This window comes from Muntiacus reevesi, chromosome 5, assembly GCF_963930625.1.
Source record: "Muntiacus reevesi chromosome 5, mMunRee1.1, whole genome shotgun sequence".
Classification (NCBI taxonomy): Eukaryota; Metazoa; Chordata; class Mammalia; order Artiodactyla; family Cervidae; genus Muntiacus; species Muntiacus reevesi.
The window spans coordinates 45,504,634-45,529,932 of record NC_089253.1 but is presented as its reverse complement, the minus strand read 5'-3'; the positions used below and the strand labels follow the sequence as shown (position 1 = coordinate 45,529,932).

Below are 25,299 nucleotides of genomic sequence, written 5' to 3'. Positions count from 1 at the left end.
CTAGACAAGCCAAAAAGCAGGAGAACATGACGTGTAACTAAAGGGAACCACAATTAACGGATGACCCAGATACGAATGGCCAGACAGGGACCTGAAATGTTAATAACCGGAACATGTATTTTTACGTTCCCATTTTGTGCCAGGTCTTGTGTCTTATGTAAAGCCTCTGTCCTGCCCCATGCTTTCCATAAGGTTCCAACTGTGGGGAGGAAGTGTTCCTGATGGGAAGAGTTCTAGAAACAGGTGTTTCACATAGTGAAGCAAACGCGGTGAAAGCCGCGGTGATGAAGTCCAGGAGGTGGGGAGGAAAGTGCGTCCTCCTGTTCATTCATTTACTGATGCAGGTGTGAAGCACAGATGTCTCGTGAGAGGCTGAGCTGTGTTCTGGTGATGGTGTAATGAGTCAGACAGACTCAGGGGACCTCCTTGGTGGTCCAGCGGGTGAGAATCCACCTGCCAAGGGCAGGGTACCTGGTTCGATCCCTGATCGGAGAACTAAGGTCCCACGTGCAGTGAGACAGCTAAGCCCACGCGTGTGCCGCAAGTAGAGAAACTGTGCATGCCAGGCGAAGACCCAGTGCCGCCAGAAATAAAAACAAAAGGTAAAAGAAAGAATTTTTTTAAAAAAAAGACAGACTCAATCCCTGTGGACAAGATACACCAGTGTAAGCAAACTCACAAGTGGTGTGATTTCAGATTTGATGAATGCAGTGAGGGAGTAGTAACATGGGGCTAAGAGAGGATAACAGGGTTGTCCTTCTACAAAGAACAGGCAAGAAACACTTCTGTGATGAGACGACCTGGAGAGTGATGCTGAAGAGCTGGCCTTGGAAGAACCAGGGCAGGAGGGGAGGGTAACGGAGTCCAGGTAGAGGCCACAGCAGAGGCGATGCCCAGAGCTGTGTTCCGGGCCCCAGCAGGGCTGGGAGCACCCCGCTGGCGGGGGCGCGTGGAGGAGCCGGGGCAGTGGACGTGACAGCGTGGGGACCCCCAGGGGCCTGCAGGGGAGAGGACACGGTCGGCCACGTGTGGTGTCTTTGAAGGTCGGGCGGCTCTCACAAACCACCGCAGACGGTGCCTCAAACAATATCCATTTGTGCCTCGCTGAAGTCCTGGAGGCTGGATGTCCAAGATCAAGGCGCTGGCCAGTTCAGTTCCTGGCTAGCGGATGATGCCTTCTCGCCATGTCGTGGCCTAGAGACAGATGCCTCCCACGCCTCTTGCTATGAGGGCACTGATGCCATCACCAGTGTGGCTCAGACGGTAAAGAATCCGCCTGCAACGAGGAGCCATGGGTTCCATCCCTGGGTTGGGAAGATCCCCTGGAGAAGAGAATGGCAACCCACTCCAGTATTCATGCCTGGAGAATTCCCTGGGCAGAGGAGCCTGGAGAGCCGCAGTCCACGTGTTGCAAAGAGTCGGACACGACTGAGCCGCTAACACAGCACGGTCCCATCCTGGGGCCCCACCCTCATGACCTCATCACGTCACCTCCCGAAGGCCCCACCTCCCAGTGCGTCACCCCGGGGACCAGGCTTCAGCATGTGAATGCGGGGAACGCAGCATTCCGTCTCTAGCACCCTGGTTACTGCCCAGCCAGCTCTGGGACTGCCTTTCAACAAATCCCCCTGTGTGGTTAGCTCTCCACACGCCGGGAGACGTGGGCGGCCCGTGACCTCAGGGGTCCTCTGTGGTCCCGGCCCCTGCAGTCCGGTCCCAACCATCCAGGCACCCGGAAGACTCCCGGAAGAGGTGTCTGTGCCTGGCCTTGGGGCTCCAGATGGTTCCGTTGAGTAGTGGGCTGGGCACAGCTGACTTGTCTCGGCGCCTGAGCCCAGGTCCCCCTGTGGGGAGTCCAGGCGTCCTCACCACTGGGCTCTCAGAGGAGCCACCAAGGTCACCCTGGTTTTCTGTATGAAGCCGCTGCCCCACATGGCCTGGTAAGAGCGTTGGCCCAGCGTGCAGTCTCTCTCCAGGACTTGAAGCTGAACAGAGGAAGGAGACGGGGGGGGGGGGGGGGGGGCGGAGTTTGGAGCCTGGGGTCCTTCTGGAATGCACCCGGGGGACCCTCATCTTCCTTGTGGTCAGCCCCAGTTCGACCGCCAAAGCCTGTCTCCCTGCGCCTGCTCTGACTTGCTCTTGGCCCTGGAGCCCTGTCTCAGGGTTGGTGCGTAGCCCCTGCCGGAGTTCCCGAGCCTGGCGGCGCTGAAGGGAGACCCCCACCCTGAGGAGAGACCCCTCCACGCTGGTGGGCGGTTCTGCAGCCCCCTCATCGGTGCCCCTTCCTCCCACCCAGGGGCCTCGGTGGATCCTCCAGGAGCACTGCCTCCCCGCCTCTGCGGTCCCAGCTGCTGGAACGTTCCACCTCTCGCAGACACCTCCATGCTGGCTCAGAGATAACCCCCGCAACTATTGCCGAGACGCCTTTTTATATCTCCTGTTATTTATAAACGTATGATTCATTGAACAATGATTGTGAGATGGAGAAATGTTGCCTACTAATATTTAAATCGCAGTTATCTAAAGCGACGCGGGAAGGAAGCGAGGTCTGCTATTTTGGCTCGGGTGGGGAGTGGGAAGGACGAATCCAGGTCTGGCCCCACAGACCCGCTGGAGACCCGCCGGGGACCCGCTGCCTCCCTGCCCCTGCTCCCCCGAGCCGGGCGAGGAGCTCGCACACGTCGGCGGTCTCCTGCCCGGCAGTAGCTGTCACTTCTGTTAGACAAGGCGGAGGGTGGGGCTGGTGGGCCACTGAGACCCTCCGGAATTTCTTCTCCTCTTTTCCGTTCCCCACGGGCCTCCTGTCTGACAAGAGGCTACAGCCGCCTCCGCGAGTTTGCGCTGGGGCAGAAATAGACTCGGGGCCCCTCCTGCTTCCACCCCAGCCGGCTCTCCCTTCTGCAGCCCGCCGCCAGGAGGAGGAGGTGGGCCCTGAGTGAGTCCCCAGGCCACTCGGAAAGAGAAGGGAAACAGCGCCCATCTCGGGGACGCAGGGCCCTTGGCGACATTTACGCCCCAGCCCCACTGGCTCGTCCGCCAGGGTCTCGTGGAAAACATCGCTCTGGCTGTGGGTGCGGGGAGGGATGGTCCTGAAGGACTTCTGTGGCTCCCGGGGGGCCGGGGGGCCTCGGCTGGGAGCTCCGCAGCGAGCCTGGTGACATATGGCGGCTCTGCAGAGCCGGTGCCGCCCTGAGGTGGGTCAGAGCCCTCCGGCCCGGCCCGTGCACCCCCTGGGTCAGAGCCCTGGCCATGCGTCTGGTCACCTGGGGCCCCGGCAGCCCTCGGAAGCCCCAGGATGACCCCAGCTGCCCCCACCCCCAGGCGGGCAGGACACGGCAGGGACCCTGAGACCCCGGCCTGCCCAGTATCCTGCGCGCCTGCCCGTCAGGTGAGATGGACCCAGAGCCCTGCAGGGCGGGCCTCCTCGTGGCAGGCGGGACCTGGACAGACACGGGGGTGGGTGGAGGCCGGGTGGGGCACAGAAGGGAGGAGACCACAGCCCAGGAGACCACCTGGGGGGCCTGGAAAAGGGCCCGGGAACACTCCCAACAGGTGGAAACGGGACGGGCCGCCTCCCTCTTCTCTGGTTCCTTCATCACGTCCAGAGCTGTGGGAGCCCCACGCCCCCGCCTCATTTGCTGAGTGATGGGGAGCTGGACACTGGACCCGCTTGATGTCCCATGGAACCAAGTAATGCCCCCCGGAAGGACTGCTGACGTGGCAGCCCAGGGGGTGGGGGTGGGTCTCTCCAGGGACTGGATCCCTCAGGGAGACTTCCTGGAGGAGATGGCACCCAAAACAACTGTGTATATGCATTCTAAGGGAGCTGGGAGGGCTAATCACAGACACGGGGCCAGGGTGGGGGCCAGGAGACTCATTTGCTATTCACTCGCAGAATTTTTTTTTAAATTAAATGTGTTTATTTAGCCATTGATGGCAACCGTCAAACCCAGGCACTTGTAAATATTACTATTACTGACTTGCTCCTCGCCTCCTACGTGGCAGCACCAGACGTATCTCCATCAATGGAAGAGGAAACAGGGGCAGAGAGAGGTGTGGTGCCTCTCCTGGGGTCACAGAGCTGGGAGGTGGAGGCGCTGGGATTTGACCCCTGAAGGCTGACCACCACAGCTGACCCCGGGAGTGCGCTGGGCTGTTCCCACCTTGCAGGTGGGGCATCCGCGGGCTGGCGTCTCTGGCCAGCCCAGGGCCGCCGAGCCGTAAGACACAGAGCCGGCCCCGGAGTCGGATGCAGGCCGTGGCCCCGTGTCCGGCGCTCGCCTGCTGGCCGGCCCAGGGAAGGAGGTGGGCTGACCGTCCCCGCCGAGCGGCCCTGCAGACTCGCACCAGGCGTGTTTATAACACCTGGCGTGTCTTCCCTGCCAGGACTTCATAGCGTCTTGAAATGTTCTGATGTGCGAAGAGCCTTTTTTATACGAGCAATGAAATTATTTTCAGCCTGTTGTCAGGCAGTTGTCAAAAGACGTGGCAAATGAAGGGCTTAGGCCGTGAGGGTTTGGGAGGCGGGCCTGAGCGACGGGGGCGGTGGGTGGGGTGCAGGTCCTTTAGGGGAGCAGGAGCGGACGGAGGCGCTCAGGCAGAGTTTATTGTTGGTTTATTACCTCTCACCGAGGGCTTGGCACTGGACTTGGACTGGCTGGGGCCAGGCTGATGGCTAATGGGCCAGGCCAGACGGCTGACAGTTTGGGGTTCATTCCAGGGTGACCTTCTTCCTTCCTGGAAGCTGTCTGATTTGGGGAGGCTCCATCTAATCCTTCCTCCTGCTTTTTGTCCTTCGAACAGGCCCCCAACTCGAAAGATGCTCAGTCATCCTTTGGGGTGGGTGGGCGGGTGAGCAGTTGGACAGTCACCCCATGCCATCCCTGGCCCCACCCACTGCCACTGGCCACCCGCCTCACCCCAGCCCAGCTCAGAACCAGAATCTTTGCTCTCCCTTCTCCCCTTCATCTGGAATGAAGTCCAGTTGAAACCAAACCTCAGCAATGTGGCCAGCACAGCCTCTAGCGGTCACTGTGGTTGCTTGACGAAAGACCTGGCAACAGAACAAGGGGTCTAGGCGTTGATGGGAGGAAAACTCAGCCGTCTTTGTGCCTCTGAGCTCTGACACCCCCAAACCTACATTATTTTTTGGGGTGAAGTCTGTGCTCTGAACGCCTCGGCCTTCCCTTCCAGCATGTGGTGGGCGTGGGAATGGTGTCCGTGTGACGGGAAAGGAGACAGGTGTGCGTGGGCGCAGAGCCAGCACACAGGTAGTGAGCTCCCTGTTGCTGGAAGCATTCAAGGAGAGCTTGCCTGCCTTTGGGGAGGAGGTGGACGAGGTGGGTGGAGTCAGGAATGGACCCTCTCCCTCCCAGCAGGATTTCTGGTCTGGGGGGCCAGGCGCACAGTAGGTCCGCACGAGAACCTCAGCTCTTGCTGCGAATCTCAGTGACTCGTTTGCACGGATTCCTGGAAGTGGTGATTGGGAAGGCCATCTGCTTGTTAGAGGAATGGGAATGAGAATGGGAATCGTCGGGCTGAGGATGCTTCCCGGGGCCCCTCACATCCTGTTACGCCCAAAGGCTGCGCTTACACGCCCACCCTGCCCCTCACGCAGACTGGGAGGGAGCCGGTCTCCATCTCGCTCACTGCCTCGTCCCCTAGGCCTGCGCAGCCCGGGTCCACGAGTGCCCTGGGACATGGAACCTGGAGGTGGAGTGGTCGGGAACCGGGAGCCCCCCTCTGTCCCAGGGCGGCCGGCCGGCCTCTTTCCTGGTTCTGGGATTTGCCTCAGACTTGTCTCACCTCTTGGGTGGGCAGCCGGGGGCCCGGCATTTCCAGGCTCTGCTCCTGCTGTGGGCAAAGGCACCATGAGGAACCATCACTCTGTATGCGGGGCCGGGGTGGCGGGCTGGGAGCTGTCCCCCCCTGGGCCCCGGATGCATGCTCTTTGGGCCTCCCTGGCTCTGCTCCCAGCGCAGGGCCAAGGGCTCCTCCTCCCTCGGAAAAGACGCGGGATGTTTGCGGGGGGCGCCGGTGAAGCCACCTCCTCCTGACCCCCTGCTCCCCAGGTCCACACCGGGAGCCAGCGACGGCGGGTGCACTTCCAGCCTTGGGCTTGGTCACTGCCTGCCGGCCCTGGACCGCACGCGCTCCCCGCCGACAGCAGAGGCCAAGAGTGTCTTGGCGCGGGAGGAGGCCCGCGCTCTGGGGCGGCATCTTGAGCATCGCAGAGCCTCCCGCCCGCTCCCCGGAGGGTTTCCTGGGGCCCATGTGTCAGGGCCCCCGCCTCTGGGGGTGGGGATCTCCCCCAGGTCACTGTCACGGGGGCATCCTGTCGAAGCCGGGGCAGACGGCCAGCACACCCCTGATAAACTGGACACCCCCACCTTGAAGATCCCTGACGGTTCCTACACTGGGGGTGGGGGCAAGTGGCAGGCTCCCCAGGCAGGAGAGGTTGTCCCCTTGGTTTCTGCATTTGAGAGAGATGCTTCTGGAAGCTTTGCAGCCTGGCACCCACATCCAAGGACAGCCTGCCCCCTGCCGTCACCTGCTCTGTCCCCCAGGGACGCGAGCGGTGCCGGGCAGGTCGTGAGGTTTTCGTGGGTGAAACGCACCAGCGGCTGAGTGTCCACTAGGGCGAGTCTTAGACGTGGCCTGGGTCTCCGGCGTGGCGGGCGAGGGTCACCCAGGGCAGAGTTTGAAGGCAGCTCTAAGCCCTGCGATGGGGCATCGTGGGAGTGAAACAACGCTCAAGTGCTCAGCTGGTAACGGGCACCCGGTCCGCGCTCTCACCACCCTGGACAGACGTCCGCCAGCCCCAGGTGTCCCGTGGAGAGAGGCTCCCAAGGCTTCCGCCGCTGCCGTTTGTTGACACAAAGCGAGCCGACCATATGGAATTCAACTTACAGGCTCCCGGCGCTTTGCCTCGTCTCGTCCCATTCTTCCTCACTCTCTCTTTTTTTCCCTTCAAATTTCAGAAGCAGCTCTCTTAGCAACCGAAAAAACGCACTTAATTACAGCCCCAGCAGCAAAGGTGGCAGAGCCTGCTCCCTGGGATGCTCCGTTAAGCTTTCAGAAAGACCTCTCTCCTCGTGTAGAAATAGGCCCGTGCCACCTGCCGTGGGGCTCCCCGCCCCGGCCCCGCCCTGTGTTTGCCACGCGGGCAGAACTTTTTCCCTGCTGCCTCTCCCGTGTGTCTCCCGGACTTCTGTAAGAGGCGTGCAGCCTGGCTCAGAATGGGCTTTTTATCAGCTGCCTGGAATTAGGGCGAGCTTTGGCTGGGCTGCAATTTTAATTGTTTCATCTCTCTTTTGTTTCCAAAAAAAAAAAAAGAATTAGGAAGGGGGATGGAAATCCTGTTTTCTCCAGGGTCATTACCTCCATGGGGGGGAGCCAGAGAAGTAATGGGTCCTTGTGTCTGATTCTTGCCAACGGAAATCTGGGTCACGTTCAGAGATTCCAGAAGACCGGCCCTGACCGCCCAGTGAACGCAGGTCTGGCTCGTGGCTTATCTGGAACCGGGACGTTTTATCTCCAGGACTGACTCCCCATGTCTGCTGGTGGACAAACGGCAGTGGCGGCGGCAGAGAGTGAGGAAAAACTTGGCTTTTTCTTTTGAATGAAAACCAGCAAAGCACAGGTGCTGTGCTGTGTCGCCCCGGGCGGGTCTGAGCTGGAGCGACCGGAGCCCCAGCCCCAGCGCCCGCCCTTGGAGGGTCGGGGCTCCGGGCTCACCGATGCCTCCCGCCTGCGAGCCTCCTCCCCGATGTACTGATCACAAAAGCAGGGGAGCGCAGCTCACATGACGGGCGCGGGGAGCGGCAGTGGGCTCTGAGAGCAGCCTCAGTCTACGCACGCTTGGCTCCCAGCTGACAGACGAGTATGGGGTGGGCTCCGTCACCAGCGCGCTGGGTCTGGCCTGCCCAGCTATGCTCGGAGGCAGGCAGTGGCCAGACGCCCGCCGCCGCTCCCCGAGTCCAAACTGCTCCGGCGCCCAGGGGCCGGGCCGCCCTTCCCTTCCTCCCAGTCGAGAAGGTTATATAATGAGCGGACCGCTGCCAAAGTCGGAGGGAAAATGAAGTCTTTGTTAAATGCCTTCACCAAGAAGGAAGGTAAGCGGAGAGCCAGCCTTAGGGCGCAGAGTGCTTGGAAAAAAGCAGCTTCCGACCCGGGCGAGGCGTGGGGGGGAGCCGGGGACTCTGGGTCCTCCTAAAATTGCCGGTTCATTCATTCCTGCCGTGTTAAGGGAGTAATTACTTCTGGTGGGCGATCGGGCTTTGTTGTAGTTGGTCTGGACTGTTAACCCACTTGAAGGTGCCGGTTTCATTTCCCTCCCCCCCCAAGTCTCCAGCCTCTTGCAGAAATGTAGCTTGTGCATCGTTTGTGCATCCAGAACCTAACTGTTAAGGAACTAAGTCCTGTGGAAAATAGGAAGTTTGGCTGTAATCTGTCCGCTGCCTGGAGGCTGCTGAGCACCCAGGCAGAGGCAAGGAGCCCCAGCCGCGGCCAGGTGGGCGCTTTCAGAACCGCCGCTCCGAGTCCCTCGGCCATCCCCAGGTTGTGGTTTCGGGGAGCGGGTGGGAAATGCACTGTGGCAGACTTTGAAAGTGCATCAGCTTTTCTGCATACCTTGGGTAATTTGTATTGTGGAAAAGAAACATATAAATACATGCATGGAAGGAAGGCTAAGCTAAGAAAATATCCACCCACTTAAGAGTTTGCAGATTGCCTGAAAGAAGGAAACAGTTGGGTGGAATATTAATCATTTTCAGACAGGAAAAGAGTTATTTCTAACCCTTTGCACATTAAAAAAAAAAATAAAACAACGTTTCCACGGCGGGTTCCAGTTAGTTGGTTAAGACAGGGAGCTCTCATTTTATGAAACCGGGAGGTTTATGAAGATGTGAGGTTAGAGGAATTAAGGAGATACTTCTCAGCCCAAGCCAGAAAAGAAATATGGAAGAAATTTCCAATTACACCACGCAGGAAATGAACTTAATGTGAATCTTGGTAATTCAGTGAGATAGCGTTCATTAGAATGTTCACCGAAACGTCACCTATGAGAGTCCAGCTGAGTGGCTCACTGGCTCCTTGGGGCAGAACGTATTTGCAGAAGTCCCAGCTCTTTTATCCCTTAATCTTCCAAGGGCAGCCGCCCCCCCGTCCCCGCCCCGTGAATTGCTGCCACTCTCCGAAAGACCTCTTCTGCCTGGTTCTCAGGAACATACAGAAAGACAGCCTTTGTCTGAGCACATTTGCTTACACGATGAGCCCAGATTCACCTTCTGGGACTTTGATCTTGATAATATGTGCTCAGCATGGGTGTTTCTGTTGGGGGCATGGTGTTCTGCTCACTCTGTTCCCTTCTCCCCTAGACTGTGCTTCCCCTCAGGAGTCTGTCTTAGCTATTGGCAAGGCTCCCCCCAAATTCCATCACTTTCCATCAAGGGTGTTTGTACTTGCTTATATCCATCAGAAAAATATAACTGACTCTAAGGTCAGGGAAGCTGGGAGCCTCAGCATGAGTTCGCCTCATGGAGTGCAAGTGTTTCCTGGTCTGGGGGAGTCCCCTCCGAGCTGGGGTGACCCCCGCCTCCATCCGCGTGAGCTCTGGCTTGTCCTCGGGTGGGCGCAGGAAGGATGAGCCAGGAAGTCGAGGGGGCTCTGTTGCGAGCATCTGCTTGAGAGGCTGGCTTCCTCTAGGTGCTGTGGTCCTGCCGCTGACGATCTCGGCAGGAAGAGCGTCGCTCTCTGAGATCCTGGATCCGCCGTCCTAGTGAGGGCTCCTGTCCCCCCGCCCCTCTGCCGGGCGGGGCTCCAGTCACCCTCAGTCCTTCCAGAAGTCTTCTGGCCGCCGTCTGATGCTGACAGCGGGAGTGACACGGGGCTAGTTTCCCCGGTGACCGGCAAAGACAAACTCGGGACTTTTCCCTAAAATAGACTTACCCCCCAGAACACCTGGACTGATTCCCCAGGGGCCAAGCCCTGGACAGGGCAGCCTCTCCGGCCCCAGAGATGGGGGTCCACAGAGCACGCCCTTCCTGCTCCCTGTCTCCCTGCCGGCCGGGCTGGCGCTGAAGAGATCCTTTGCTTTGCACAGTTTGGAGGAGATGCGAGTGATGGTGCGCCTTGCCCTGACAGACGGGCTTCAGAGGAAGCAGGTTGGCGTCTCTGCTGGAAAGAGTGTGACCTCCCCTGTGGGTCACTTCCAAGTTCTCATGATGAGCCAAGATGTGAATTCCGACTGTGCGTCCTTGGGAAGCCTCGTGCCATTTCCATGCAGCTTCCCCGGGCTGGCTGCCTGTCTGCTTTCCCAGGGTGGTCCTGCCTCCCAGGGAGGCAGCGAAGGGTGCGCTGGGTCACAGCTGTCTCGGTGGAGCCCTGCCAGCACCACCTCCATCCCCGTGAGCCCAGCCCTCCGGCGTGGCCGGCAGCAGGGGGTTGCCCAGGTTCTGGGTGGGGTGCAGCTGTCCTTGGCTTCCATGACGAACTTCACCACCTCTAACCTTGGGCAGCTGGGGCGGTGGACCGTGCGGGACTTGGTCCTGAGCTCGCCTTTCTCCTCTGAGATGCTGGCCTTCCCACGTCCCAGCCAGCCCTCCAGGAGGACGCGTCCTCCTATCGCTCTGCAGTCCAGTGTTCGGAGGGACGGCGCAGGGAGGCTCGTGTTCTTTGCTGCCTGTCGTGGCTGCTGTCTTGCTTCCCTGCAGCCCGGAGGCTTGCGTTTCTTTAGATGCCTCTTCTTGCAAAGGACGGGCAGCGCCAGTGGCTCGGCGGGCAGAGAATCTGGCTGCAGTGCAGGAGATGTAGGAGACACGGGCTCCATCCCAGGGTCAGGAAGGTCCCCTGGAGGAGGACATGGCAACCCACTCCAATATTCCTGCCTGGAGAATCCCAGGCCAGAGGGGCCTGGTGGGCTACAGTCCATGGGGTCACAAAGAGTCAGACACGCCTGAGCGACGGAGCATGCACACTTGGAAAGGACACTCTGTTTCTGGCTCCAGCCCTCGGAGAAACCGGGGTGCCGACCATGCGGGTTCCAGCCCTCGCGGTCCCCGAGACTGGCTGGGCTGACATCACAGGGCAAGGGGCTTGCCTCTGGTCTGGAACTTCATGAAAAGCGTGGCGAGGTGTGTCCACCGCCTCCTGTTCGACGCCTGCTGCCAAGTCCCGGTTTGATGGGTGAAGAAAGGAGCACGCTGGGGTTCAGGCAGATGGATTCCCACCAGGAGAGGCAGCGAGCCGCATGCACATGCCCTGCCTGCTGCGACAGCCCTACAGACGGGGCGGCTCAAACATTCCCTGTCTCCAGGCCTGGAGGCTGGACTCCCAGACCCGGTGTGGGCGGGCTGGTCCTCCTGAGGCCTCCCTGCTGGGCGTGCCGACGGCCGTCTCCTTCCCTCGTCCTCACAGGGCCCTGTCTGTCCGTGTCCTGACTTTCTCTTCTTACAAGGACCCCAGTCCTGTGGGATTAGGGCCCCCCAGTGACCCCATTTTACCTTAATCACCTCTTGAAAGACCCCGTCTCCAAAGACGGCCACATTCTGAGATGCTCGGGGTCAGGCCTCCAACATAGGGATCCGGGGGGGACACGATCCAACCCCCAGCGCAGGTCGCGGCGAGGCGGGGGAGGAACTCCATGGCTGCCTTCGTGTCCGCCCGTCCTTGCTGTGAGCCGGGGCAGCCAGTCTGTCCACGGCCTCTGGGCTGCTGGAGGCGTGGGTGCCACGTGGATGGAAGTGGGACCCGAGCCCCTTCCATCTCAAGCGCTGGCTTGAGCCTCCGTGCAAGGGGGGCGCGCCCCATGTCCACCCGTGTCTGCTTCTGTGTTGGGGCGAGCTCTGCACCAGCGGGGGCCCTCGGGGGCTCAGCACAGAGCTCGCAGCATCCGTGTCCTGGGCATCTGGGGGGAAGGGGGACGGGCACCCCTCCGGGATGACGGTGCCACACGCGCTCACCCGCGTCTCCCGCTTTCTCTGACCCAGTGCCCTTCCGAGAGGCCCCGGCGTACTCCAACCGCAGGCGGCGGCCCCCCAGCACGCTGGCCGCCCCCCGGCTCCTGCTGCGATCCAACAGCGACAACAACCTCAACGCCGGCGCGCCCGACTGGGCTGTCTGCGCGGCCGCCTCCCACCTCAGCCTCTCGCCCCAGCTGCTGCAGCAGACGCCCAGCAAGGCCGACGGGGCCGCCAAGACCCTCGGGAGCTACACCCCCGGGCCCCGCAGCAGGTCCCCCTCGCTCAACAGGCTGGGCGGAGCCGGCGAGGATGCCAAGAGGCCCCGGCAGCCCTGGCACGTCGGGTAAGGAGCGACCCGGGCGGTGGGGGGCACCTGAGGGGAGCGGGTCCAGGGGGTCCGGGGAGAGGGACGCCTCTGTGCTCAGGGCCCTGGATTCTGGACCTTGGGGCACCGCCAGAGGTTGAGTGGGACGCCTGCTTGATTCCAACGCGGACACTGAGAATGCGTGAAAGTCAGAGCCCTGCTCTGCCCCGGCTCAGGCTGCCCCCTGAGAGCAGTGACTGCGCCGGGCAGGGAGGGTGCCCCCTGGGCTCCTGGGGCAGCTTGGGCTGCGGCGGGTGCCCGGGGCTGTTTCCTTTTCTTTCCTTGCGTCGGCTTCGGGGTCTTAAAAGTGAAGTGTGGATGGAAAAGGCGCTAAGGGCACCGGCCTGCTCTGGGCCGCGAGCTCCTCCAAGGGCCGTGTGGGGGGTTTTTGTTTGGAATAGAGTTGATTTACAGCGTCGTGTTCGTGTCGGCCGTACCGAAGAGCGACTCAGTTACAGACATTCTTTCTGCATGTTCTTGTCCACTAACGTTCATCCCAGGAGGTTGGGTGTAGGTCCCTGCGCTGCTACGCTGGAGGGCCTCACTGTTCGTCCGTTCTGTCTGCAAGTTCACTGCACGAGCCCCAGGTTCCCCCTCCACCCCTGCCCTGCCCCTGGCAACCACAGGTCCATTCTGTGTCTGTGAGTCTGTTTCACAGGCAGGTTCACTCGTGCCGTATTTCAGGTTCCACGTGTAGGTGATAGCGTACGACGTCTGCCTGTCTGACCGACTCTACTCGCTGTGATCATCTCTAGGTCCATCCAGGCTGCTGCGATGCAGGATTCCTGGGTCGGGAAGATCCCCTGGAGAAGGGAAAGGCTACCCACTCCAGTATTCTGGCCTGGACAACTCCATGGACTGTATAGTCCATGGGATCATAAAGAGTCAGACACGACTGAGCAATTTAAAAAAAAACGGGTTGCTGCAGATGGCGTTGCTTCGTTCTCTTTTATGACCAAGTCGCGTGTCGTTGCGTGTGGTGCGTACCGCACCCTCTTTATCGTCGCTCTGTCGCTGGACACTTGGGTTTCTCCCCGGACCAGGCTTCAGCATGCATGGTCCTGAGTCTGAGTGAGCGCCCGCATTCGTGGCCGAGGCGCCATGGCAGAGCCGAGTGACAGCCCTGCCTGGTCCTGCTGTGTCTGCCCACGAGGCAGGGGTGAGGACGGGGAGGGGGCGTCTCAGCAGACTCTGAAGCAGTCAGGGGCTGCAACCCCATTCCTGTCCCCTCTCTAGACGGGGAGATAAGGCCAGCAAAGGCCAGACCCAGAGTGAACCGCCCCCCAGGCATCTCGCTGGGGCTCTGGGCTCTCCCCTGCTGCACCTCCCACGCCAGCCGGGGCGCTGCAGTCCCGCCCAGAGCTCCAGCTCGCAGGCACACCCGCCCCCTCCTCGCGTGGCCCCCGGCGTTTGTCTGTCCAGGCTGAGACCTCCTGGGGCGGACTCCTGGCCAGGGCCTCAGTGCTAGTCGGAGCAGCGCTGTCTCTGACCTCTCACCCTCGCCCCCCGCCACAGTGTCGCATGGACACCCGCTGCTCCACGAGCCTCGGCTCACCCCACTCGTTCTCCAGGGAAGACCCCGCGTCCCCATTTCCCAGGTTAGAGCACTGAGCCCGGGTCCCGGAGCCGGCGCAGGTCGTGAGACTTTGTCCTTCTTGAGCGCTGCCCTCACCCTCGGTGGTCCCGGGAGAGCCGACGCACTGTGTGTTTGGCCTGGCTCCGTGGCTGGCGAGGGGCAAGTGCCCGCTTTGGTCCAGCCGTCTGCCCAGTGACCGGTTCCCCATCCCGTCACACACCGTTGAGCTAGGCTCGCCTAGCCTGCCTGCGGTGCCTCTAGCCAGCCAGGGTCCTTCCTGGTGCCACACCCCCAGCTCCGATCAGTGATGTGGGGGAGGGGACCAGGAGCCTGGGGGGAGGGGTCCGTGATCCAGGCGGTCCTGGGGGAGTCACAGCAGGCCAGTGTCCAGGCTGCGGCTGTGCGGGCGCGGGGAGCGCCTGCCCGTGGGGACCCCAGTTTCCTGGCCCCTCGGCGGGGTCCCAGCCTGCCCCCTGGATGCCAGCACCCCCCAGGCACACCTTGGCGCTGGGACCCATGCACACCTCCCCCTGCCGTCTCATCCTCAGACCCGGGAGCCCCCCTGGCTCTGGTCTAGATTCTCCCTCTGAGTCACCCCAGGGAGAAGCGCCAGCTTCCGGGAGCCGCTTAAAGCTGAATTAAAGGGTTCCCCTGAGGCCTCAAATTCCACTTCACACGGTTAGCTGGAATTATGGCTGTAATTTTAAAGAGAGTGGGTCCCCTTCCTCCAGGACGAAATCTAATAAGATCCTGAAGGCAGGGTGGCCGGGGACTTGGAAAAGCTGCAAAGAAAACACTGCTGTGGAGAGAGGCCAGCATCGCGTGCTGGGCTGTCCCTGAGGTCCGCGTGTGGGGCGTGTGTGTGTGTGTGTGTGTGCTGGTGTGTCTGTGTGTGTCTGTCACTGTGTGCGTGTGCGCTTGGGTGCCTGTGTTTTTATTTAGATGCACGTGTGTTTGTGTGTGTGCATTTTCCGGTACTTTTTGTGTCCAAGCATGTGCATGTGTGTGTGTGATGGTGTGCGTGTGATGCACTTACGTCTCTGGGTGTGCCTCGTGCGTGCCTCTGTGTGTTGGCTGTGATGGTACGCACGTTTGCATGGACCGTGTGTGCGTTTGTGTCTGGGTGTGCATGCGTGTCTGTGTGTGTGCCTGTGTGCACACGCGTGTGTGATGGCCACAGCCCCAGCCTGTCCTGAGTGCCCGCTGCGGGGCTTCCTGAGTGTTCGCTGTGGACTCCTCCGGGGCCACGTACTTACACGTGGTGCGCCCTCTTCGGCGACTGTGAAATGAGGACCGGACACAGCGGCTCCCTGTCTGCTCCCGGGACGGAACACGTGACTGCGTGGCAGTCCTCGCGTGTAACAAGCCCGCGGTCCACAGTGGCTGCAGCCGCGCGCAGCTCTGTGCCCACCTGGGGGCGGGGCGCCTGGCCCGGCGGTTCCTGTCGCCCGGCTGTGGCCGCCCCGGTGGGGAGAGACTGCAGGCATGCAGGGCTTTCAGTGCTGACGCCACCGGCTGCCCGTCCCCGTCGGGAGGGCTGTGGTCCCGGCCCGGCCCGCCCCGCCCTCCCCGCCGATTCCCGTCCTTCCCTCCCCGGCCCGTCAGCGCCTGCCTGGCCCCTGTCCATCTGCTCAGGACCACTCACTCATCCGTGACAGCCGCTGCATCCTGACAGGAGCCTGCGGGGCTTCTGCCCCCAGGACCCCCCTGTGCCAGGGGGAACCTGCCAGGTGCCTGGCTCCTGGGGCCACCAGGATGACGGTGGCATTTAGGCTGTGTGCAAGCTGTCTGCTTCCACACCCGTGCTCAGATGTGAAAGTGGCCACACACGCCGCCCAGTGATGGAGGGCCTCTGTGCGGGCATTGCGGTGCAGCCCCCGGGGGCTCGAGGGGTGGCAACTCAGGACCCAGCGCTTTCCCGGGACAGACGGGGCCTCTGGATGGAGGACTCGGCTCTCAGCCTCGGGGTGGCCCAGGCAGCCCCAGAGCGCTTTCTGGCTCTCGCAGAACCTGGAGGTGGGCTGGGGGCAGTCGCCGGTCGTGGCGGGGAGAGCCCCGGGCCCCCACAGACCCCTCTGTCCCGAGGTCCTGCCTCAGTGGGTAGCCGCCAGAGTGCTGGTCGTGTCCAGCTGTCTCCTTCCTGCCGTGTGACTTCAGGCTAGTCGCTTGGCCGTCCCGTGCCTTCGTCTTCTCGTGTGTCCAGGGGTCTAATGGGCTCGTGGCGAGGCTGAAGCTGAGTGTAGCAGCTGCCACGTATCAGGCCGTGGCTCTCACTAAGTTATCCAGGAGCATGGACTACTTCGTGTCCTCATCGCCACGGACACCTTGAAAGACCCCCAGCCGCTGTGGGGCGGGCTCCGGAAGGTCGTCCTGGTGACGGCCGCGGCTTGGGCTAAGAGGAGGCGGAGCGCGGCAGATCAGTCGAGTCCTGAGCACCTGGGGGTCCCCTCTGGCTGCCCCCCTCCACACTCTCTCCTTGCTCTCTTGCTGCCCTCGGGAAGGCTGGCCACTCAGCACCCCCGCAGGCACAGCCCCGGTTGCCCACTTGAGGCCCCGGAAGCCTCGGCCAGGCGTGTGACAGGGGCCACTGTGTGGCCAGAACCAGCTTCAGGCCCAGCCTCAGGTGCAGATGGCCTCCCCTGCCGTCCCAGCCCCCCTCACCCATCCCTGGCCCCCTGGGGCTCTGGCTGAGCCTCCCGGGCTGGGTCAGCCTCCCCCGGGAACCGCCCTCGAGAGCCAAGCGGACCCTGGTGCCAAGCAGAAGAGGGAGGAGCTGTCCAGAGCGGATGGAAGCCCATGTCCCTGATGCCCCGGCCGGCGTCCTGCCTCACTTGGAGGCTCTGCGCGCACCTGCCCGAGGCGCCCTCTAGTGGCGCCCGCTGGCATGGCCGGTCCAGGTCCCTGGGAACCAGCTTTGCCGGTGGCTCCATCATCACCCACCCCCGGGCGTGGAGAGGAGTAGGACCCCTCCCAGCTGTCCTGTTCTCGGAGCAGCTCTTGATGCATTATTGCAAAGCCCGGGCTCTGGTCCTGAGGGCCGCCCTAGCCTCACCAGCCCCAGGGAGCGTGCAGGCCACTCTCCGGTCAAAGGAGCCGTTCCCAGGTGGGCTCGGCTCAGCAGAGAGGAAACCTGCTGCGTGCAGGCGGGTAGGCTCGCTGGCCGGGTCTCCCACCCACAGGGAGACAGCGGCACCCACTGGCTGCACAGGTGGGCAGAGTCGGCAAGGCTCCCGCCGCCAGACAGACCCCGGCAGTGGCTCGGCCAAGTCCGCTTCTCACCCTACTGTTTCCTTCCCTGAATCGGACTGTGTGGGCCGAGCAGGGCTTCCCGGAGATTCCGGGGTGGCAGGCCCCTGCCCTGCCCTGCACATCCCTTCCAGGGGCTGTTCCCCCACTGCGCAGGTTGAGGGGTGAAGGGGCGCACTGGAGTCCTTCTGGAGCGCATCTCTGTTCATCTGCAGGCGGCCTCGCCCCGCTCCTGGGGACACGGGGACCGGAAGGGCAGAGCTATGCGCCCCCAGGGCGCGGGGGCCTGGCTTCCTCGGTGAGAACCACGGGGTGCTCCCTCCCTCGGTCAGGTGGACTCAGAAAGAGGGTGGGGACCCAGGCAGGGGTGAGCCAGGTTGTCCCCTGACCCCTCGTCGTGCCGCCTGACCCAGACAGCTAGGGGCGCATCACCCGCACATCAGGAGTAGGGGGTCCATGATGCGCTGGGCCCCTGGCCCCAGGGGAAGCATCGCCCCGGAGGAGCGGGTGCCTCCCGCCTGCTGGGGAATTGGGTCCGGGCGCCCACGGTCTGCCCTCACTTGTCACTCGGTCTCCCCCGCACGGCTGACACTCGGGGTTTGCTCTCAGCTGGGGGCACGAACGCACAGGAAGACTGGCCTCCGGTATAGCGGTGGATGCCCCAGAGCTGTCGTCGAGGACAGGGAGCCCCCAACAGAGTCCCCGGGAGTCAGAGCTTGTGCAGGTCATCCCTCCTGGGTGAGGGGGCCGCCCCCCAGGGTGGAGAGAGGGGCCAACCAGGCATCGGGGAGAGGCAGGGCATCCCGGGTGACCGGAGCAGACCAGAGGAAGCTTTAAGGGAAGAGGCACCTTCCAGACCGATTTCATCCCACGGGGTCTCTAGATGCCTGCCCCCTGCTGCCTGGAACCGGGGTGGCCTTGGGGGTGCAAGCAGGCAGCACCCCAGTGCTGGTGGCCGGGGGCCCCTGGGGGTGTCAGGCAGCGGGCCCCAAGGTGGGCACACCTCTGACATCACAGCGGTTCCCACCTCTCTGGAGTCCGTGAAAGCCTCCGATGTACACGCGTGCCCCAGGTCGCGGTGCTCTGGCCAGCAGGCTGGGGCATCCAGTCATTGTCCATTCCCGCAGCACTCCTCAGGACCGCGTGGGGAGGCCATGGAGTGCGGGGTATGGGCCCCAGGGCTGACCCAGAGCCCAGCAGGGGCCAAGGTGCCTGGGGCCACGTGCGGGCCGAGGGCTTCAGCGCTTCTCCCCGGCCTGAAGAAGGAGAGGGAGGCGATGCTGACGGTACGAGGGGCGACGTGGGGTCTGAACTTTTATGCTTCAGACACACTGTCAGCGGACAGGACTTTGTGCTGGAAGCCACCCGCTGCCAGAGCCTCCCGCTGCTAACCTCCAGCACCCTCTCGTCCCCCCATCCGGTGTGAGCCTGGAACCTGGGAGACACTCTGATTTCTGGTAGATCCCAGCCCAGAGCGGGGAGCCTGCAGGCAGCCCTGGGCTGTGTCAGCGAGCCAGGATGTGAGGTCAAGTCTATATCTCTGTGCCTAAGCCATTATTTATGGAGCCTCTGGTTTTTCACCTGTGAAATGGGGCTTTACAAGGCTCAGATTAGCCTGGAGTGGGAAGATGCTTCAGCATCTGTGTGGGACCACACATCACTGCTGGTACCTAGAACCATGGGTGCACACTGATCTTCAAGGACCAGTTTCTTCCTGTTCTTAAGCAAAGGTTTCCCGGGCTTGGACTGATGCTCCCAGGCTAGAGCCGTGTTTGCTCTGACTTTTCTGCCCAGTGACACGTACTCTGGAGCCGGCTGAAACCAGCTGGCTGACACATGCATCTTATCACCCACTTTTCAGCTGAGGCAGAGTGGTAATGGCACGGGTGTTCACACGACACCTGTGCAGAGCGGTTCCTGCTGACTCACTCTCGGGTTCACCAGATCATCCTGTCTTACTAGATGGGGAAACTGAGACTTCCAGAGGTTAACTGACTTGTTCAGCATCTGATGGCAAGTGATCAGCTCGGCTCTGGCAGGGTTCTTTAGAAATTTGGAGGGAAGAGTAGATAGGTGGTGTTTGTGTAAGTGGTAAGAAGGATAGAGGATGGTAACTGAGTGGATGGATGAATGGTTGGATTCATGGTTGGTGGATGGGTGAGTTGATGGATGATGAAATGGATAGCCGGATGGATGGGTGGATAGTTGGATGGATGGATAGATGCATGGATGATTGGATGCCTGATGGATGGTTGGATGCATGGTGGATGGGGTGGGTTGATGGATGGATGAATGGATAGATGGATGATTGGATGTATGATGGATGGATAGATGGATACTTGGATATATGATGGATGGAATGGGTGGATGGATGGGTGAGTTGATGGATGATGGGTGGATGGATAGAGGGATGGCTGGATGCATGATGGATGAGGTGAGTGGATGGATGGAAGGATGGATGGATGGATGGTTGGATGCATGATGGATGGTTGGATGCGTGATGGATGGGGTGGTTTGATGGATGGATGGATGGATGGATAGAGGGATGGTTGGATGCGTGATGGATGGGGTGGGTGGATGGATAGATGGATGGATGGATGGATGGATGGATGCGTGATGAATGGGATGGGTGGATGGATGGATAGGTGAGCTTATGGATGATAGATGGATGGGTGGATGGGTGGATGCCTGATGGATGGGGTGGGTGAATGGATGGATGGATGAATGGATAGATGGATGATTGGATGTATGATGGATGGATAGATGGATACTTGGATATATGATGGATGGAATGGGTGGATGGATGGGTGAGTTGATGGATGATGGGTGGATGGAGGGATGGCTGGATGCATGATGGATGGGGTAGTTTGATGGATGGATGGATGGATGGATAGAGGGATGGTTGGATGCGTGATGGATGGGGTGGGTGGATGGATGGATGGATGGATGGATGGATGGATGGATGGTTGGATGCGTGATGAATGGGATGGGATGGGGTGGGTGGATGGATAGATGGATGGATGGATGGATGGATGGATGGATGGATGGTTGGATGCGTGATGAATGGGATGGGTGGATGGATGGATAGGTGAGCTTATGGATGATAGATGGATGGGTGGATGCCTGATGGATGGGGTGGGTGAATGGATGGATGGATGGACAGTCAGATGCAAGGGTGATATGATAACTGCTATTGAAGCTGCAGTGACAGAGCTGGTGGGGGCTTGGGTGGCGGGCTCTATCTGTGTTCCCTCGGATCCTCCCAGGAGCCCCACGCAGCAGACCCTACTCGGCCATCACTCAGCGCCCGTGGCAGGTGCATCAGGGGAGATCCAAGTACTACTTTTGGAGGCCGGGGCGAGGAGGGTTCTGAGCTTGGTGTGGAGTGTCCTCCTAGAGCCCCCACCCTCTGCTAACCCCAAGCCTCTTCCAAACCCTTGGATCTAGGTGAAGCGGCTCCAGGAGACACTTCCTGAGGAATTGAGTCCCCTTGGTTCCCAGGACTTGGTTACCTTCCCCCTACACGGGAGCAGGAGAGGAGAGCCTGGTGCTGCTCAGCCCCTCATAGCGAAGGCGCGGTCTCCCGCCTTCCGTCCCAGCCCCAAGTCAGGCTGAGTTGAGGCAGGTTGAATGGATGGATCCGCATCCCAACAGGCAGGCAGGCAGGCTATCCTCTCCGGAGGGAAGTCTGAGTGTTCTGGCTTTTCCCGGGTTCTTTCCCACCGCAGGCAGGGGGCCTAGCTTGTCCTTCCTCTCAGTGAGTCAGCTGTCCTGCCAGCTGTCACCTCTGGACCAGAGGCGGTCACACAACCTGGCCCTTGCGGGCCTCGCTGCTCTGGGCTCCGGGGTGTTTGGGGTCAGTGACATCCATGAGGAGGGAGCCTCCGACCCTCTGGGTGGATCTTTGCATCTGTGCGTCGATCTGTACCTGGTGGAGGGGGAGGAGGAAGCCGCCTGGAGCTGCCTGGTGCAAAGTTCACGGGCATCTCTTTCCAGGATGCTGTGACCTCCGTCTTGGTCAGAGAAGCCTGGCGTGGGGGGGCAGGCAGAGGAAGGGGCATCCCTGGGGACAGAGGGCATGCGGACACAGGGCTGCGGCTTGTCACTACTCTGCCCTGAGTCTGGGTGAGCACCCGGCCAAGGTCACGCGCCTGCCCTCTGCTCCTGTGGTTTAGGGAGGGCTCTGGGCTTTGGGGTCAGGCTGGCAGAGCTGGCGGTCAGTCCCCCTCCTCTGATAAGCATAAATTATGGTGTCAAGCGAGCACGTCACATGTGTAGACATGGGCTCCCCCCATGCCTAGCTCTCAAAGTCATGACCTTGAGTGAACACATAAGAAGCGCAATGAAATACACCACCGTCACGCTTCCGTGAATTCTTGCAAGCGAAAAGCAACATATGTTATTTATTAGGAATGCTGACGTGGATAAAGCAAAGCCCAAAAGGAATCGGGGGGTTCACATTAAATCTCCAAAGTGAGTGGTCACATCGTATTCTAGAAGCTTCCCTGCAAGCCTGTTTCACACCTTGCGGAAAGCTCAAGGTTCCGTCTGGGGGCTCCCAGGCCATGGCGTGTGTCGTCTGAATGGAGGAGCATGGTCGGGGGCCCCACCCTTCATGGTGATGAATTTGTGACGCGGGTGGGCCGCTCCTGAGACTCAGATGTGGCTCCCCGATGTGGGACTCTGCCCCCAGGGTTATTAATCCTCCCCCTCCCCATCACAGGCGGGGTGCCCTCTTGGGAGGACGCCAGCCGGACATGAATGCTTTTCCAGGAAGCTTTGGAGCATCGTCCATAAATCCCTGCCCAGATTCATCCACGTGCGTGTGGCTCTTCTGAAGACCGCCCTCCCCCCGGAGGAGAGCTCAGTGTGACTCCTCAAGGTCACCGCTGATGAGTGCGCGCTCTCCTCCCCTCCCAGGAGTCAGCCCTGGTCACCCGTCACCGTCACAAAGACGGGGCTGTCGTTACGGAAACCACTTTGCACATTTCTCTGGAGCTTGAGCTTCTCCCTCCCTCACTCACTCACTCTCATTCCACCACTGTGCCGTTAAGTTAGGCATCCACTCTCAGCGTCAGGCCCGGAAGTTACTCTGGAAACACACGCTCTTTGTAAAATACTCACATAAAACAGGAACGCATTCAAGTCCCACTTGTGAAATGTCTCCAGAGCAGTCGGGCGGGGCCACCTGCCCCGCGATGGTGAAATCTTGTGCCAGCGGGTTCTGGGTGATGCCTCGCCCAGCGTGGTTGGCACTTAGAGTGAGACGGGTCAGACGGCAGACACCCAGGGCAGCCTCAGTTGCCGCTCCGCTGGAGTCTCTATGTGGAAAAATGCACATAACATTTACCACTGGAAGCATCTCTAGGTGTGCAGTTCAGTGGCGTCAAGTATAATCACGTTGTCGTGCACCCGTCCTCTCATCTGTTCTAGAACTTGTTCCGAAGCCGAAACCCCGTCCCCATTAAAGGCTGGCTTCCAGCCCTGCCCCCGCGCCTGTCCTGCTCATGGATCTGACTGCTCGGGTTGCCTGTCCTGGTGGAGCCAGGCGTTACCTGTCCTTCTGCGACCGGCTTCCCTTAAGCGGCGGAACGTCCTCAGGTTCCATTCATGGTGTCGCCTGTGACAGAATCTCCCTTTTTTAAAGTCTGAGCAACATTCCACCGTATGGATGGACCACATTTTGGGCCTCGGTTCGCCCACCAGTGGACACTTGGGTCATCTTTTGAGAGTCACGCTGCCGTGCACGCGGTGTGCAGACGTCTGCCTGAGACCCTGCTTTCACTCCTTGCGCGCCTTCCCAGAGGTGGGATTGCTGGAATTACCTGCGTCTTTTAACCACAAATGCATCTTCACGTCTCCAGCCCCGTCTAGAACCCGGAGCTCCGCTGTGACTGCTCGGGGCTGGACGCTTGTCCTGAACGGACGGGCCGCGGGTCTGCAGCGTCCCTGCCGCGCCTCAGGCCGTGACCCCCTCTCTCTCTGTCCCCCCTTCCATGCCGCAGCCCAGCTTTCCCGCCGGGAGCCAACAAGGACACGCTCTCCGCCTTCGAGTACCCGGGGCCCAGACGGAAGCTGTACAGTGCGGTGCCCGGGAGGCTCTTCGTCGTCGTCAAGCCATACCAACCCCAGGTCGATGGCGAGATCCCCCTGCACCGTGGCGACAGGGTCAAAGGTCAGTGTCCACTCTGCTTCCGGGGCGGGGGTCAGGCCGGGGTGCCTTGGCCTCAGATGACACCCAGGGCATTGCTTCTGTGGGGCCCCCTGTGGAGACAGAGAGTCCTGAGAGGGCAGAAAGGGGATTTGACTGGGCCTTGCGGTGCGGCCTCGGCGACTCTGATGTCCATCGGGAGGGTCGGCTCGTGCCCGTCTGATGGGAGTCCACTGCAGAGACGGCAGGGGAGGGCCGGGCGAGGCGTCAACGGGCAGCTCCTTTCCACTCGCAGGGCCTCAGGGGTGGGTGGTGTGGGGATTGGGCCGAGCATAGCACGGATTCAGACACGTCTTGGGGCTCCGGGAGGGGCATCAGGAGACTGGTTCAGCCTGGGGGCCTGCGGCATTCCAAGGTGAGACGTAAGGATGCCCAGAGCATCCTGGGAAATGGAGGTGAAAAGCCTCATGTGTGCCAAGAGTCAGACTCTGTTCCCAGGGTCCTGGGGAGCCAGCGATGGTTTCCCAGGGAGAGGAGGTATGTGAGGCCCTTAGGGAGAATTTGCTGTCCTGGAGGCCACAGGTTGGAGGTGCAGGTGTCCACGTGGGGGCGGCTGAGCTGACCAGGGGAGCAGGAAAGGGCGCACCCCACCCCACCCCGATGCTGGAGGACAGGCTTCCAGAAGACACGTGGCAGGCAGCAGCGTGTGCCCCTTGCAGGCTCAGCCGGTCAAGTTCAACCCATCTGGCCTTGACCAGGCGGTGACCTGCTTCCTCCTCCGCACAGTGCAGCCATCTGGCCAACATCACCTGGATTTATATGTTTCCGAGGACAGCTGAGCCCCGTTCTCCCTCTCAGCTCCTTCTGCTGGTCCAGATGCCTGCAAACTTGACCATCTGGGGGCATCAACAAGTCCCAGGGGCTCTGTTCATTTCATTCCCATCATTTTTTGTAACCTCGGGTCATTGCTATGGGTCTGTTTTCAAGTTCACTTGCTCTTTCCTTCGAAACGTCCTCGTCTCTGTTAAGTCCATCTTGTGAATTTTTCAATTTCGGAAATAACATGTTTAAACTCTGCGGTTTCCACGTGTATTTTTTTCTTTTATTGTTTCTTTCTATTTGCTAAGCCTTCCTGTTGCTCTGTTGAGATTTTCACTCCTTTGGAAGCACGCGGTGTTTAACCCACCCAGCGAGGGCGGGTGTTGCCGCCCCTCTGAAATCCCCGTCTGTCGTCTCTCCTTGAGGGTCCGGGCGGGCTCGCCGGGTTTTCTTTCCTCTGGAGCGTGGGCCCCATCCTCTGCGGTCTTCATGTCCAGTAGTCTTCTGTTGCGTTCTGGACATCAGGGTGTTAGGCGGTGGCGATGGCTTCAGTTCCTTCTCTTTCCCTCATTGTGGAGGGTTGCCTGGGTGACAGCTCAGGTCCCCAACTTGAGCTGAGCTGCTCTGCATCTGTTCAGAGCCGTGGGGGTGCTGAGCTTGCCAGCCCCTCTCTGGCTCTCTCCCTGGTGGGGACACCTCCACTCGCTTCCAGCTGGCTGCTCTCCTGGCTTCCTCATTCTGGTTCGGCAGCTGACTCAGAACGCAGGTTTCTCCTCACGTGCCCCCCGACAGCCCTGCCCCAGGCACCACCCTGAGTCCAGCCTCCAAGCCGTGCAGAAGGGGCTTCTTTGTCCAGCTCCCCTCCCCTTTGTCCTCAGCGAGCGTGCTGCCCACCAGGCCCGCCTACTTCTATCCACGTTCTACGGTAAAGAACCCGCCTGCCAGTGTAGGAGACATAAGAGATAGGGGTTCAATCCCTGCGTCGGGAAGATCCCCTGGAGGAGGAAATGGCAGCCCACTCCAGCATTCTTACTGGAGAATCCCCTGGACAGAGGAGCCTGGTGGGCTGCAGTCCCTGGGGTCACAAAGAGTCATACCCAACTGCGTGCACACACACGGGGTTTCTGGCTGCCTTCAGGTGGGATCTGGGGGGGCCTTTGAGCTTGGAAGTCCCTGATTATCT

At 60.8% G+C, this 25,299-nt stretch overlaps 1 protein-coding gene across 8 annotated transcripts in view; it reads left to right on the top strand.

The window, feature by feature from the left end:
- SHANK2 (SH3 and multiple ankyrin repeat domains 2) overlaps positions 1–25,299 on the top strand; it is a 550,522-nt gene that overhangs the window by 237,139 nt on the left and 288,084 nt on the right. For all 8 annotated transcript variants that reach the window (XM_065937982.1, XM_065937978.1, XM_065937980.1 and 5 more), the window contains 2 exons: positions 11,988–12,303; positions 23,152–23,321. In XM_065937982.1, coding sequence (XP_065794054.1) covers positions 11,988–12,303; positions 23,152–23,321 — 486 coding nt within the window. The remainder of the gene's footprint in view (positions 1–11,987; positions 12,304–23,151; positions 23,322–25,299) is intronic.